Source organism: Gymnogyps californianus, chromosome 8, assembly GCF_018139145.2.
Source record: "Gymnogyps californianus isolate 813 chromosome 8, ASM1813914v2, whole genome shotgun sequence".
NCBI classification, from domain to species: Eukaryota; Metazoa; Chordata; class Aves; order Accipitriformes; family Cathartidae; genus Gymnogyps; species Gymnogyps californianus.
This window is the reverse complement of record NC_059478.1, coordinates 3,808,086-3,824,358: the sequence shown is the minus strand read 5'-3', so window position 1 is coordinate 3,824,358 and position 16,273 is coordinate 3,808,086. Positions and strand designations below refer to the sequence as shown.

Sequence of the window (16,273 nt, the reverse complement as noted above, 5' to 3'; positions counted from 1 at the left end):
GGGCCTCCCAGGAGGGACTCTTCTTCCTGCAAGACTGTCATCTGAAGAGTCAAACTCCCTACCATCTGCAATTAACAGATGTTTCCTTTGTTTAGCTAAAATTTTTGAAATTAGTTAAAATCTGTGAGCAGAGAAAATAGTTGCACTTCTTGCAAAGGTCGGCCAGTAGTTCTGGCTAAACTTAGTGGTGGCCAAACACATATTTGGCTGTGTAATCTGATTTGTCTAACATTTTATAGATATGGATGATATTAACTTCTAGGGTGGTGAACACTAGAAACATCCTGCTTGATTACGCTGTGTTTTCAGATAATCATAATTGAGGCTTGCATTCTGTATGTAAATACAATATTTGCTGTGCTATGAGCTTGAACTCTAAGTATTCCTCAGGTGGAAGGCACAATATACCTATCTTTGTAGTCTATAGTCAGGATTACTGAAAGCTGTTTCAGAGTCAAGTGAAATATTTGAGCTGTCTGCCACCTTTTTGTACTATTTTTTCCCGCTCAACACCCTTTCCTTTCTCCTTTATGGTTCCTGGTAAGTAACTCGGCCTGGGAACTGTAAGCAGGCTTTGGCACCTGCAAATTTCCAGGAGAGACTGGAAGCAGTGAGAGTGTGGGGCTGGAAGAAGAGAAGTTAAGATAAGGGTTGTTAGCAGAAACAGTAATTACTATTTGCTGTTTCTGGGGCACAGGGGAACTGCCCTGGCTGCCTATTTCCCTCTCTTAGGGACCCTCTATAATCCGTACCTGTAAAAGCTTTTATTAGTTTTGACAGTTAATCACTGACTGTTTTATGCAAGTCCAAAGACTCTATGTAGAGCTCTTCCCTCGTGGAGGCACTATGTAACACTTCTTTTCTCCAGAAGTCAAAATATTTTACAAAATGGGCTGATTTTACTGCCAAAATGGGCAATAAAACCTATTTCCTTCCCTTCATTCTGGTGTCCTGCTCACTTAGCTGTTTATTTTTTGAGTATTTATTTACTGCTCAGTTTGGTGATCGGACACTTTGGTGTTCCTATGCACTGAAGAGAGGAGGATGCTGAGTTTTACAGAAGTAATTGTCCTCTAATACAGAAGGACTTTGGATAGTTATTTAATATGGGACACATTTGTTTGCTGGGTTAGAAGAGTGTTTCTAGTAAATGTCATTTGATGACAGCTATTCCTCAAACAATGCAAGATGCACATGACTAAGAGTCTTACCTGACTTACTGGTTTCTTTTTCTTGCTTTTCAATTTATAATTAGGAACTTGCTAAGCTTCAATGCCCGATCAAAACCACCACAAGGAATATTTATACATACTGATGTGTTACGAAAATAATATGTCCTTGGCATGCTTAAGAGAGAACAAGATTGTGGTGAACTGTAGAACTGTGAAACATGGCAAACGAAAAGGGTTTAAGTAATCTGATGTTTCAGGTTCCATTAACTCAATGAAGACAGTAAGTCAGACAAGAGAAGAGGGTGGGAGGGCTTGTCTTAATTTTGTTAAAAGTCCTTCTAGCAAGAGAGGTGAGAGTCAGGATGAGAAGGAACTTATTGTAGGTAGGAAGCAATGAGAAGCTAAGTGCATAAATCATACAAGATAGCTAGAGATGGAGATTTGGGGCTAAGCTGTTGGGGTAATTTTTGGTCTCTTTAAAAAGCTTGTATGCTGCAGAGTGAACCTCTCAGAGGACTAGATTCTCACTGAATAGTATGGCTACATTCCTTTGCTGCACAGATGCTTCTAAGAAGTGGGCCAAATTCAGAGGAGGAATTTGTGTTCCCATGGCTGAATAAGTTCCACCATTTGTAAGAGTTGGACAATGCCATTTTAATGTAGACCTCTTTGAAGATTCAATTTCTTAATGCACTTGCTTCAACTCCTTTAGACGCATGCAGCGAGAGGTGATGTGTAAATTAGGCTCCTTTACTTTTGCTTTGATTCATTTAGAGCTAGTCCCACATAGTTCGCTGATATCCAAATGAGTCTAAATTTGCATAACTTCAGAAGGTGTGAGAATGCACTGCTCAGCGCCATGGTATGCACGTTGTTTCTTATTTTCCCCAGAGTGGCTTTAAGTAGCTGCAAGGTGCCTGAGTGAAAAGGTTCTAACTGAGCAACGGCATTTGTGTAAGAGGCTTTTTTTTTTTTCTCCCCCCCCCCCCCCCCCCCCCCCCCCCCCCCCCCCCCCCCCTAAATCTGACCCACAGCTTTTGTTACTGTTTGCCAGCTCTTCAGACAGATACCAGCCAGGCTGTGAGCTCTAAGGATACGAGAAAATGAGAATGCCTTTTGTATAACGATCATGGAATTAATTGGTCCTGGAAACTCTGGGTTGCTGCCAAGAAAGGTTATTTATGTGGTAAGAAAGGAAAGGAAAAGGGTGGAGCTTTGGAAATCCAGGAATACCCCTAGCTGTCAGATCATAGGAAAGAGCTCATAAAGTTATTTTGGCTTCTGAGTTTGGTGCAGTCAACATGCAGAATTCTGATTTTCAGCAGCTTCCAAAACGAGGAAACGGGAGTTAGTGAAGCGGAGGGAGCTCTGCAGAGAGCTCCATAGTCATTTTATTTCCAAGAGCACTGATAAAAAGCAGCCGCTCTTGCAAAGGCAAGCATCTACGCTGCCTGGAGTCTGCAGGCTGCGAGAGATCCTACCTCTGGCCACCCAAATCCTGCATTTCAAGCCACGGTTTCCTAGATGGGAAATTCTGCTTCAAATTCAGAGTCTTATCTCATGCAAGCTGTTTTCCAGGCTGACAGTTCTGGAGAGTGGAGGACAAGGACAGAGAGGAGAGTGGTGGGATGCAAGGCTCTTAAATACTGCCAGCATTGCAGAACTGATTGCAAGAGGAAGCATGGATACGTACACCCTGGGGGCCTACCCTAACAACACTTGAAATACTTGTGACTTCATTTGATAAGCTCAGTCCGGTCACTGCTCTTTCTAATGTGCACTGTTATGTGGTATTGTTAGTGCAAAATTACCATTTTTCACCGTTCGGGGTTTTTTGGGTTTTGTTTTTTAAATGGTCATGTGGTGCGGACAGGGGGAGTCAGCACAATGTGTGCAAGTTTGAGTCAGTTCAGCATGATTGTCAGCTGCTGTGGATTTTATCTGTCAATATACATACTGGACAATCTTGCTTTCTTCCTTTTAAGGGGAGCAGGCTCAATTATAAAGTTCATTAAGATCTTTGTTGGAAGGAAACGCTATGTCAAAGAAGTTGTTAATATCTTTGCAGTTGTTCTTTACAAAAATACTTGACTAAAGCGAGCAGGAGTCTTACGTAGCAACTTGAAGACATATTAAGTTCTGTGTGTGTTTGCCACGCAATCCGGTTGCTCTTCAAACAACTTTTCTGTTTCATCTGTCTTGCTACTTGCTTTAAGTGATGTGTGACTGCATGTTAAATGAAGGATACCTTAGGTTTTTCTTCTCTCATACTGGTGTTATGGATGCTTGTCTTTCTGGAGCTTTTGAAGCTTAATCATTCCATGATTTGATTATTCCCCCCCTCCCCAGGATGAGTGTAGATATTAAAGGCTTATGCTGGAGAGCCTCTGTGTAAGAAAGCAATATCAAAAAAAATAAGGGCAAAATTACAAAAAGCATTTTATTCCTACTTTCAGAAGGTTAAAGCTGATTCACATTTAGGCAAACAGGGAAATGAAACAGTTGCTCTTGATTAGAGTGCCTTATTTTTAGTTAACTTATAAGTTACTGCACTTTAGGCAGTTTTATTCCAGCATGGGGTGCCTGTCCAGTAGGTTAATAAAAATAGGTAGAGTGGAAAACTCCCCATCTGGAAAAGCTGTAAGTTTCAAGGAAAGTCAAAAGCATTTAAAAATCTGTCAAAATCAGTAAAAATGTAGTTGAAGAGACACTAGTTAGGTGCTCTTGAAAATAATTTTGCAGAATTTCTAAATGAAACAAGTCTTTAGTAAAGTGGTAATGTTTTAAATGACTAAGCCTGAAGAATATTTGATATCTCATTTACCTATTGTTCATCCCAGTTGTTTTCTTTTGGTATTTTTTTTCCAGTCTGCCTAATGAAAAACAATTACATTGATTTCATTCCACGATTCTCGCTTTCAGAATCTCAACAGATAATATTTGCATTGGAAAAAAACTGCAGACCAGTGTTTTTTTGGGGTAAAAGCAAGCGTTTCCATTGATTATTTCTGAAATAATGACTACAATTCTGTATGTCGTTATTTGGGTAGCAGCCTGTTTTTGTACTGTTCAGAGTTGGAACTACTTTTTGGCCTTGAGTCTCTACTCCCTCTTGCTAGGACGTATTATTAATTTAGGAGACGGTGGAGTTCATAATTAATTTATAATCCCATTGAAGGTTAACAGGTAGCGTTTGTACCTTTGGCCCATGAGGCTGTGGGATCTAGATCTGTATTTTGGCTGTCAAACTGAGTGAAATACCTGGCAACTCTGGGGCACGTGGAGGTTTTGCTTTATTTTCCCGTTATTGGTAGGCAAAATGGCAAGAGATCAGTGTGTCTTGGCCAGTTCTTGCAGAGAAGGACTGATGGGAAATGGAGATCGTGGTATCAAAGGTTGCACATGGTGTCTCACCAGATTCATAAAGGAGAGTCAGTTTTACACACCTAGTAACAAGCTATGCTAATAACAAGCTCCTTGTAACTTAGGACCTGCTTACTCAAGCCCTGTATTGGTCGCTGTAGCAGAGAGAAGACGTCTATTGGATATTATGCTGATACTCATATCTTTTCTTCATCCTGCAATTGTGTGTGTGGCTATCTTGCACTTTCACAACGCCTTGGTGAGTCAGGGCGATTGTGTGTGGGTTCGGGAGCCAGCCTGTACGGGGCAAGTTCAGGACCTTAATTGTAACCAGCTTGGAACCAAATTATAGCTCCTTCAGTACCGGGCATCTGCAGCTGCTTTTGGAGTTGGTTTGTGTTTGAAGGAACTTTTTAGCCTGAATGTTTTTTAGTCTGCATGGAGCTCTCCTGTTTCAACAAGAACTGTATACGTGGGTAACGTTTTGTGCTGTATAGCTGTAAGACGATCGCCTTAAAAGAGAGTGGGCCCCTCTGAAGGTACAGCATTGCAGAGGATTAGTAAAGATGTTAGAATTACACTAGATCAGTACCCGCACAACCTCAAAAAATAAGGACTTGCAAGAATATACCTCAGTTCAATCTTTCTACGTTTGCTTTTGAAAAATGCTGTCGGTCTGGTAGGAAACTGCTCATCAGTTACACTTGCAGATTATCAAGGCCATAATCCACTGCCTGAAAAATCAAAGTGAGACTGTTTAAAAAACATAAAATAAATCAGACTATAAAATGCCATATTTGTTTGTTTTTAGCCTTGTAGAGGACCAAGAATATCTTACTGAAGCCCTGAGATGTTGTGGTCTAGCACCTTTGTTAGGCTGCTGGACGTGTTGATAGGAGACGAACGGAAGGAGCCAGAGCGCCTTTTTTGTTGTTTTGATGCACAAAACACTGCAAAACTTCTGGTGGCTTTAATTGGTACCACATAACAGTAATCACTGTGTGCCCCTGTCAAAACTTGCAAAGAGCTTTAGGAACATCTTTTAATAGCAGTAGATACAGTATTCATCTGAGCAGACAACACAAAAACAAACATGAAAACTCTCTTGCCTTTGGGTAGCCTGGTTATGTCAGTGAAGAGATGGCCTCTTGATTAAATCCAGACTGAGCAGTTTCCTGTTAGCATGCTAACTCAGCCCACAATGTCTTATTCTGAAAGTCTGTTATTGAGCTCGTCTGCCAAGCCCTTTTTCCTTTTAAACTTACAGGCAGAATTGCTAAAATAATACAAATACAAACAATCCCTAAAAGTCTCTTAAAATGATTTCTAGCAGTTTAATGTTTTGCTGACAAACTCAGTTTTAGATTTTCAGAGTTTGGGGTTGTTTTTCGTTTGCTTTGTTTTTTTTGTTTTGGGTTTTTTTTGTTTTTGTTTTGGGTTTTTTTTTTAACATTCTCCCAACATGATGTCTTGGGGAAGCTGCAGTGTTGCAATTAACGGAAAATTTTGTGCATATATCCATCTTGGAAGCAGATTCTGCCCTTGTTTGGTACACAGTCACATCAATGAATGAGAGGTTTTTACACACATTGAGTAGAATGTGACCGTAAGTCAATACATTGTGAGCGGGGCAATCTGCTGGACAGAAAATTAACAGTTAAATACAGTGGTGGAGACTTTCTCCCCTGTTTGAAAGCAGTTGTATCGTGTAACTAGTTATTTTCAAAAGTATATTTTAATTGTAAGATGAAAATTCAGCAAGAAAATTTAATTTTTTTTTTTTTCCCCAAGCAAGTTTTGCTTAGGGAAAATTTGAACGGAGGAGATATATAGCAGTGGTAACAACATATCCTTTTAGTGTTTCTGTAACGGTGGTGTCATAGATAATTCCAGATACACCTTCAAGTCAGGTATATAACAAATTATACACCTTTAAAACAGCCATAAGCTCCGTGGAACAAAATTTTGCAAGTTGCTCATTGTTGCAGACACTCGAACGGGCTCAAGCCATTTCTTTCTCTCAAGAAAAATGACTTTTGTTGTTACTGGAGTTTTATTAGTGCTGGTGATACGTGATTATAGCGATTAAATAGTGATTATGCATGTCATGTAATTGCAATCAAGGCAAAAGTGCAGGTGCATCACAGCACGTTTTCCGCAAGCTGAGGATGCAGTACGTCAGTCGGTTCAGTCCCCATTAAACACCAGCAACGGAAGGGGAACTGTACGCTTCCCCATGCTGCCTCTGTAGAGTTCAGCCTTTCTCACGTTAGTGGTCTGAGCATTCCTTCCCAGAGACAGCCAACTCAAAAGGCAGAGAGAAATTTTCTGTTAGATTGCTCTTGTTGATGTTTTTTATTTATAATCCCATTTTTAAAGCTTTTTATCACACATACTTAACAAATAAGTATATAAACTAGTCCTAAAAATAATTTTCTGAACTGCCCTCTAAATAGTGGCAGAATTTAAGGGAATGTTTCTAGTTATTTCAAACTTAAAGCAGGCTGTAAACATTAAAAACAAATGCTGTTTAAAGAACACACACACCCCCAACACCAAACCCTAGATTTGTTGACAAATATTGTGCCAAACGGAGACTGTAAGAGAAAATTGAAATGTTATAATGGCATGTTTGCAAGATGACTTTGACACCCTCCTTGCAAAAGTATGAAATGTTTCACGTCCAAATGTGTTCATGACCTTCGGTTCTGTGTGGCAACCCAAAGTTGGTATTTTCAGCAAGGGAATCACAAGTGCTGATGCTAAAGTTGTGGTCAGTTTTCACGTTTATTCGGAAGTTAAGTGAGACACTGAATTACCACTATTGTTCCCTCCAGTAATACCATTCTTTGTGGGATAAGGGATTTTCTTTTAGATAAGAATATATGATGGGATCATAAGATAACTTGATAGCAGACTATAAAATATTTTGTGGAGCATGTCAGAGAAATATCTTAAAGGTAAACTTACTAAAAGTCTCCATTATTTGATACAGCATTTGGTGTTCGGAGAGCCAAAATTGACAAAATTGTTTAGTAACTAAAGATGGACTATTCCTGTGAAAAGATGGAATTTAATCTGTGTTTCATTGTGAAAGCTGTGTCAGGGATCTGGCTTCTATCTGATTTTTGTGCTTTGTTTTTGTTTCAACTTTGTAGGCTGAAGGGGACCAGTTACCTCCAGAACATACTGTCAGCCAGTATGAAACATGCAAGATCAGGACAATAAAAGCTGGAACTTTGGAGAAACTTGTGGAGAACCTTCTGACGGCTTTTGGGGATAATGATTTTACCTACATCAGTATCTTTCTTTCAACATACAGGGCCTTTGCTTCTACTAAGGAAGTACTGGAACTTCTCCTTGACAGGTAAGAGCCAGTATATAATGGAAACTGAGCCATCATTTACATGATAGGGGGGTGTTGTCAGGAATTTCTTCCGTTACTTTTAGTGGACGTGGACTTAATAACCCACGGACAGATGTCAAGAATACTGCAAAATTCAGAATTTCAGGATAAACATAAAATGTGTAAAGGCGTGCTGCCCACATCCCAACTCTCATTAAAGCATAGTCATCAGGTAGGGAAAGTGTGCCATGTCTGACTGCTAAGGAACCAAATTGCGACCAACACAAGAAAATTAATATAGCTTTCCCCCCAAAAAACAGAATGCATGAGCTGTAAAGTCATACCTGGGATAGATTCCTACCTTTTTCTGGATACTGATATTTTCAGACCTAACTCTCCTGTTTGGGGGCTGCTGATTCGAAACAGGGATTGTACAAACTTAAGAAAGAATTCACTGTCCCCTTCTATTACTTCACATGAACATGCAGTCATAAATTTTTGCAGACAGCACAAGAACCGCTTAATGTTATAATAGCTTTTATGGTAAGACTGTTAAATCACATCTGCTATATCTGTATAAATGCTTAGAACCTGCAACATTAGTTTTCTCACCCTAAATTCTAACGGAGACATGACTGGGTCAGAGGTGAGCTTATTTTGGGAGTATCATATTTATTGCATTTTCAAAATCAAGTGATGTACAGAAACAGTTATTCTGGCATATAGCAATTGGAACAGAGGAGTAGCATAAGAACTCCTAGGTTTTAATTTTGGCTCTCCCACTAGGTAGATAAGGAACAAGGCATGGATAAGTTATCTGTGCTTTTCTTTTGTATCTGAAAAGGAGTATACTACTATTTGCTTTGTAGGAATGTGATGTGGCTCAATTAATAACGATGTTAAAATGACTAGCTGCCAGTTCTGCTGTGATTGTAATAGTAGCTGTGGTTGCTCAAGTGCAGTAACTTCACAGCCAGGTAAGAAGTCAGATGAGGAAAGAGCAGCCGTCCTGGGGAGCAGACTGTACAGATAGATTTACGACTGTGAGCTTTACCTCTCAGTCCATACCAATTCTGACGTAGCACGTGAGGAGCCATAAAAATTGACGGTGCATATATACAAGAATATAAAAATGTTGAGGAATTCCTTCTTTCGAATGGATAATTCTTTCTATACCCTCAGTTTTGGATTCTATGTTTTGGCCATACGTATCTTTGAAGAATAAAATATGAAAGGACACCACGTTTGTGTGGATTCTAGTAACTTTAAAGAGGAGCTGACTTGCCAAGTGACAGCGTGTCATGAGAATCTCTTGCTTCCTAAGCATGTGAATTGCAAAAGAGCCGCAAACTTATAGGAGAAACCAATAGTTGTATGCATAGACATTGTCACTTTCAGCCAATAATGCTTCATGTATGATTTATTTTACTCTTACAAAGATATATTTTTAACAGAAAAAGTTGGAATAAATAAAATAGTAGCCTTTGCGAGGATGCGTTGCCCAGAATGACTACTGTAAATATCATTCTCCTAATAGTGTAGTTTTTGTTGCTCTGTGTTGGTGGGTTGCCCGACTGCTCTTTCGGGGTTCTTATGTATTAATTGACGTGTACCTGGGGAAACTTTCTCTCTGTAATCAATGAGAACTTGCGAATAGCTCAAATAATGTGAATCAGTCAGTCAAAGGTGGCTCTAAACCTGATGATACACACCTCGCTTTTCAATTAAAGGCTCTTAAGTTGTCTCAAGACAACTTATTTTAAAGTACATTCATATATCCTCTTTAAATGCCCAGAAATCATCTTTATGTGAGTTCCCCACCCAGTTCAACATAGTTTTGATTTTTAGTAGCTTCCATTCTTATTTCTCTCTTACTGAGGTAATTCAGTAATGCAAATAAATGTCCCACCTGAGACTGTGACCTCATTTTACAAATCACTGTACAAACATGCCTAGAATTGTTTGCAACAACCCCTACCCTGAAGACCCTCTACTGTCAAGAGATGATAAAGAAAAACAGTGAGAGGAATAGACTATGATGCAGATACTTAGGAGGAGCGTACTGAGGCAAAGAGAGAGTAAGGGTTTAACTCACAGCGACAGTTTTGGAATTCGACCTGGGTTTTCACACGTCCATATTTTCACGCGTCCATATCTGGTTGTTTTTTACTGTCCTCAGGAGGCAGAAGACTGTTATGCAAAGAGCAATTCATATATCGCACTTATTTAATTTGCATAATTATAAAAGATCCCGTGTATCTGACAAGCAAGTTTAGAATCTGCTGTCAAATCTGTTAAGCTGGGTGATCACCAAAGTGATGTTTTTGGAGAAAAGTTCTTGGCGCTGGGAGGCTGTCTTGAATCCTTGGTGGTAGGCTGGCTCTTTGGTCGGCGCAAAGCCCCTGGGCAGGACTAGGAAAGGGGTCTCGTAGCTGTAGGGCTGTTTTGTCCTCCGGTGTGCTTCTGCGCAGAGGACTTTGCGTGTATAACCCTTGTATGGGACAGGTGATTATTTCATGTGCAAGTGTCTGGATCCTTTTCTCTTGGTCGCCTCGCCTTGCTGGATTCAATGGGTGCTCCAGGTGCTTCTACCCAAAAAGCCAAGCTGTGGGTGCTGCTGGAGGTCTGGATGAACTGAGGCGTGGGAAGGCACATTCAGCTGCGGTGTCCCTGCTCGTGCTTTTCCCCCTTTGCACTTGATAGGGGATATCGCTCTCCAGAATTGTCAGTTCAGCCCTTCAATGACTACTGAAATAATTAAATCTCTCTGTAATTGAAGACTGAAGCATTTTAAACTTGGGGTTGGGGCCAAAGGGGTAATCCATTGAAACAGCAGTCCATCCTACAGTCAATTAGCCTTGTTATGGTTTTGATTGTTTTGTGGTGTTTCATCACTAGCCATTAAAATATTCAAACTCTGTTAGGCTGCACTGTTATAAGGATGATGAAAAAGTCTTTTGGGAATCTTGCTTTTGCACTGAAGTTTGTAGAGTCCTCTAGATAAACGGTTCTGTTTTCTTCCTGTATTTTCCCCTAGTGAAAAGGATCATAGCAACCTAAAAATAGAAACATACAAAATTAGTGAAACATTGAAGTTATAAAATCAGATACTCAAAGAGCAGGAATTTGAGAAGGTGAAGAACTCCAGATCTTTATGAAGTTCATCATCATGGGCTTTAGTTTCTATTTCTGTTTTGTTTTCTTTAATGTAGGTATTAATGACAGGATTTTAAAAACAGCCTGAAGAAAGTAATTACTCGTTCTCTGAGAATCATTGGTCATGAGGCACCTAAAGTCTTTGGGCTCCTGTGAAAATGCCAGCTCCATGCAGTAAAGGTTTCTGTAAATGGTATAGCTGGTGCAATTTAGCTCAGTTAACTCTGCAATTAAGTTCTTAATATTTTCATATCTGGGAATTACATCTGTAATATTACAATTGGATTGCAGCTCAAAAGAAGTGGCAAGTCTGACTTACGAGTCTTTCTTACATTTTTCTCAGGAGTGTATCAGAGGAGAAAAAAACAGCCTTGAATGGAAAAGAAATTGAGCAGACAGGACTAACTCAGCTTTGAAATGTGTGCATGGCCAGTTTATAAAGGATTTCATTTAGGCATTCAAGCAGGAATGAACAGGAAAATATGTGTCCTCTTCTAAAGATTGTGTGCTTGTTATTCACTGCATCGTTGGCTGCTGATTGAGGGGAAGGATCTTGGGCCAGACTTGTGCACTGCTGTGTCCTTGTGGTCTCGAAGAGATTGAGTTCCTGTCCCGTTGCTTTTTGGTAACGTGCTGGCATGGTAGAAGCCCTGCTTTAAGGAGGGACATCCTCTTGTGGTTGGCTTTGAGGGTAGGAAGGGAGACTAAGGGAAGTTCAGATATTGCAGTTTTGCTTCAAACAAATAGCTTAAATGATATTTATAGCAACATCTCAGGTAAGTTTGATTGTTTAGAGCAGCAGCAAGTCAGGAGCATACATGACTCTAGGGAAGTCGGCCCTGCCCTCCTCCTCTGATGTTGCTTTAAAGAGGTGAAAATGTCAGAAGAGAGCAAGAAAGCACAGGGGGTAATTCTCCATAGAACAGAACTTTCTTTTCTGAGCCCAATTCTGATCTTACTGGCTTGTGTAACTCTCAGAGCAAGTTATAACGTCTCCTTCAGAGGAAGGGCACATAGGCTGCCTGACCTTGTCAACATTATCCCCAGCCTTTTATAATAAATGATAGAATCCACAGGAAATCCTAGGAGGTCACCACTTCCTTCCTCTCTCACAAATCTTAGGAGTGTAGTGTTTAAGAATCCATGGATGTTTCTCTTGGCTTTTCGAATATCATGGATAATCTAGAATTTTATGGCTTGGGACAAAATATAGATGAAATTTAAGCTATAAAAGTTAGAATGATTTACATGCAGCTGTGGAATATGGACTTGTGAAGAAAAGCAGATGTTATAAGGAAAAATAAAAAAAAGAAATGGATAGTAATTGAATTTAACCAGCTTAGTTTTCATCTCTACATTAGTGTAGAATAAGTAGCAAAGAGTCTGCATTTTTGCAACTTTCTTGTTAGTGGTACTTGTTAATAACAGTAATACTGTTGTTGTTATTAACTGTATTAATTAACGCTCCACATTATTAACTAATAACAACAGTACAGAGACTACAGTGGGTGTCAGTGCATAATCTGTGTTTTATAAGTACCTGTATTTTGTTTTCCAGTGAAGTAAAAAAGGAATGAAAAGGGCTATCTCTTAAAAAAAGCAAGTAAGATTTTGGCATTAGTTGTCAATTTTAGTTTCATGTGAGGAGCTTGAGCCCCGTTTCTTATTCTTGGTGATAAAGGAGGATTGTGGAGTAAGGGAACAATCGTGAATGGCAATGCTGAGCTCTTGTTTGGTCCAAGTGATACCAGTGATGTGGCCAGACCAAAAAAGGCCCTTCCATCTTTTTACAGGTGAGCAGCTCCTTGACATAGAGTAGGAGGGAACAGCATCTGCATCTCCCAGTTGTAGGACATGTTTTTTGTAGGAAAGTACACATTGACAAACTTCCTCCAAAATTTATATGTGTGGAAGCTGGGTTCCCCTCAAGTCCAGTGCATTCAGTTTATGTTGGATTTGCTGTGGATACACCCCTCACTGAGTGCTGCAGAGTTGTCTGATGTATGCATTAGACATACACAAATTCAGATTAGACAAAGAGAGTCCCGGGACTCTTGGGAAAGTGTCCTGGGAAATCTGGATTTATTGTACCCTAAGCGTGTGGGGGATACCTGTTTGTCATTTGATGTGGTCTGCAGAGTATCCTGTCCAAGCAGTGCAAGCATTAACTGAATTTGGGACATGAAACATTTATTCTGTCCAAAAAAGGTGAGGTGCTTTTCCCTGAGTGACAGAGGCAAATAAAAAAGCAGATGATGTACTTTAGAGAAACTGAAGTGTTAGGGCAGAAAAAAATGAACTTTTAACAGGTTTGAATAATTCAGAATAATGCGTGCTTTTGTTAAACCAGTCCACGCTGCAGTGAGGTTTTGCGAAATCTTCTGGGCAAAACCTTTTTCTAGGCTTGGGCCTTACTCTGTTAAAATAAGCTGTGATCTGCCCTGCGAGCGTGTGAGGCTCCGCAGCCATCGGTAGCTCCAAGGAGGCCTTTCTGGGCTGCACACTGTAATCTTCATTTCCTGCACGGCTGCGGAGGAGTTAGCAATTTTCTCTCTCCCAGTGTGGCAGGATGGACTAAAGGGACACGCATGTTGCTTACACTGCCTTTACTCCTCTTCGCATGACGTCAGAAAGCTGGAGGAAGTCCTCCCAAAGCCAAACACACATGGCTTCAGTTTTGTCACAGCAGGAATCGCACAGTTGCACGGTGCTAGTCCTTGCGGTGTTTTTTGACTCCCGCAGCCCATGCTGGTATTGTCATCACAGAAATGCACAAACCAACGGGGCAGAGAGGAACATTTCTAAAGGCGGTTTCTGCCCTACGATAAATCCAGTGCAGTGACTGGAGTCAGAGAAAGTATCAAACAAGGCATATGAAAAGGTTTAAATTGTTAATGTACAATTCGGAATATTTTAAGACTGATGCAGTTCCCTGTGTTTCAGTCAGAAGATACTTATTGGATTTTTAGTGTTATGCTACTTATTGTAATGGACTTTAAATTGGGGCCTTTGATAACTTCTGTCTTGAGTAAAATCAGAGATGTGCTATTTGCGATTATTGGAGATTGTGAATAAATCTGTTTGGTTCCCTCCCCCCGGACTTCAAATTAAGCTTTTGCTTTTTATTAAATTTGAGACTGGAGCCCTATTCATTCTTTTGGCTGGTTTCAGCCTATAAAGGTTTTCTTTTAACATAGACTAGAAGTCAAACTAAACAAAATCTTGGGCATAAGCTGGTATGTTGAAAAGTGAGGGGGATGACTTGTATTTTCAAAGCTATTTAAGAGTAATTGGACATCCGCATCCCTTTAGTATTCATGGAAGTTTTGGCATCTAAATGCAGCAGACAGCTTTGAAAACCTGCAAAGTCTTTAACACTATACGTTCTGATATTTTCTCTTTGTTTGGTAGAAGTGGGTAGGGAGATTTAAAAAAAAAAAAAAAAAAAAAAAAAAAATCTTGTTGGCATTTTGATGTGAAAACACTCGATGGAAGTTCCTGGAGAGAGGAAAAGGAGACCAGCTTCTCCTGCCCCCGGGTGTGGGAATACAGCGTGATGCCTCCGCAGAGATCCTTTGGTATCCCCAGTGTCGCTGGGTGCGCTGTGGAATTAAATGCTCACAAGTGTGATGGAAGCCAAAGTTGTTTAGCTGTCCAGATGAGAGCAGAACTGGGCCAAGTTCCTCTCTTACGTATTTTATTTTGTCCTGGCAATCGTGTTCCTTGCAACAGCACTTAAAAGCGGGGCCACTCTGTGCTTGGCACAGTCGCATAGAAAGTAGCAACTGGTCCCTATCCCAGGGAGTTTACAGAGAAGGGAATGGATACTGTTTGATAGGAGAGCCAGAGCTGGATAATGACAGCAAATAACAAGTTAGTTTTACATTTTCAGTCCATTTCTTCTGCTGGAGGATGGCTCAATAGGGGGTAAAATGAGAGGAAAATGAAGGTAGAGAGGGGACATTGAAGGCATGGGTCCTTCGGTAGCAGAGCCCCACGTTTTAGGACAGTAGCTTTATATGGCATTTGGCTCACTGTTGTTGCTGTAGCATCTATTCTTTCCTCTGTTGTTTTCCTGTATACCAGGTGGTTTGTCTACTCAGCTAAAGAAGCGACTTCATTTCCATGATTCTATGTGTGTATAATTCAAAACACCTTATGATTCTTGCTGAGTATCTGTGCTTCCAAGTTGCTTGTTTCGATGCTCACAAGCCTTATTTAGGGCTTTTTTGGGGGCTTTTGCAGAGAACCACCTTTCCTTATTACTTCCGAGTTATTCAAAGAGTATTTTCCTCCTCCTTCTTCCCTTCCCTTCCCTTCTTAACAGAGATGCAGGGGTGCATTTTCTACTTTATTTTTCAGTATTTAAATATTCAGTACTACCCATTACATTCCGGTCTCATTTGCTTAGTCAGTCCCTTTGAGTGGAGTCTATAACTTTCCAAACGCCAAGCAAGGCTGAAAAGTTCTGTGGGCTACAGGATCCTTTTGTTTCTCATGTCTCTTTTTGTATGCAAAGCATTCATACAAGGCTGGGTAGTGAATGGCTCTTTGTCCAGGAGCTGGTGAGAACAGAGCAGTGGAAGTCTGCAGAAATGCTGTTCTTTATATCAGATATATCATTAACTCCTCCTAACCCGTATTTAATGACCTGTTGTTCATGCAGAGCTCTTGCATTGAGAGATAGGCAGAGGTTTACATCTGGCAATATAACAAAGGGTTACGTACTTCTCCAGTTTTGTGCAGAAAATTGCCTGCTCTTTATTAGTGTTATGGATTTATATTAGAAAAATCAGCATGTATCTCTCTAGTGGGATTTAAATGCAAATGCCTAATGTTCTGCAAATACGTATTTTATATTTCATACAATACTAGGACAATGACACTGTGAGTCATCTCAATAAATTTTGCTCTAAGAATTAATGGCAAGTTTTGAAAAATGAATATAAAAATCTAATTGTTATTAAAAAAACTGAAGCTTTCTTTGCATATTTCTCCCAGCAGGGGGAAAAACGTCTTTTGTCTATTGGCTAAGATGTATTTTAGTCATCTTACCTAGCAGATGGCAGTGGAGAGTGAAATCCTCTCCCTTTAGCACCAGGACAGGAGCAGCCATCATAGCGTGTAATGTATATTATATCAGCAGCATGTCTTGATTCTGTCCTGAGCGATCTCCACTGACAAGGCGTCAGCATAGTTCTCTAAATAGCCCCCTTACGCGCTTTCTGTATCTTCT

The 16,273-nt window shown here is 40.1% G+C and overlaps 1 protein-coding gene across 2 annotated transcripts in view; it reads left to right on the top strand.

Annotated features, from left to right (window-relative positions):
* Positions 1–16,273, top strand: part of RGL1 (ral guanine nucleotide dissociation stimulator like 1) — an 82,420-nt gene that overhangs the window by 20,059 nt on the left and 46,088 nt on the right. For both annotated transcript variants that reach the window (XM_050900766.1, XM_050900765.1), the window contains exon 3: positions 7,694–7,902. In XM_050900766.1, coding sequence (XP_050756723.1) covers positions 7,694–7,902 — 209 coding nt within the window. The remainder of the gene's footprint in view (positions 1–7,693; positions 7,903–16,273) is intronic.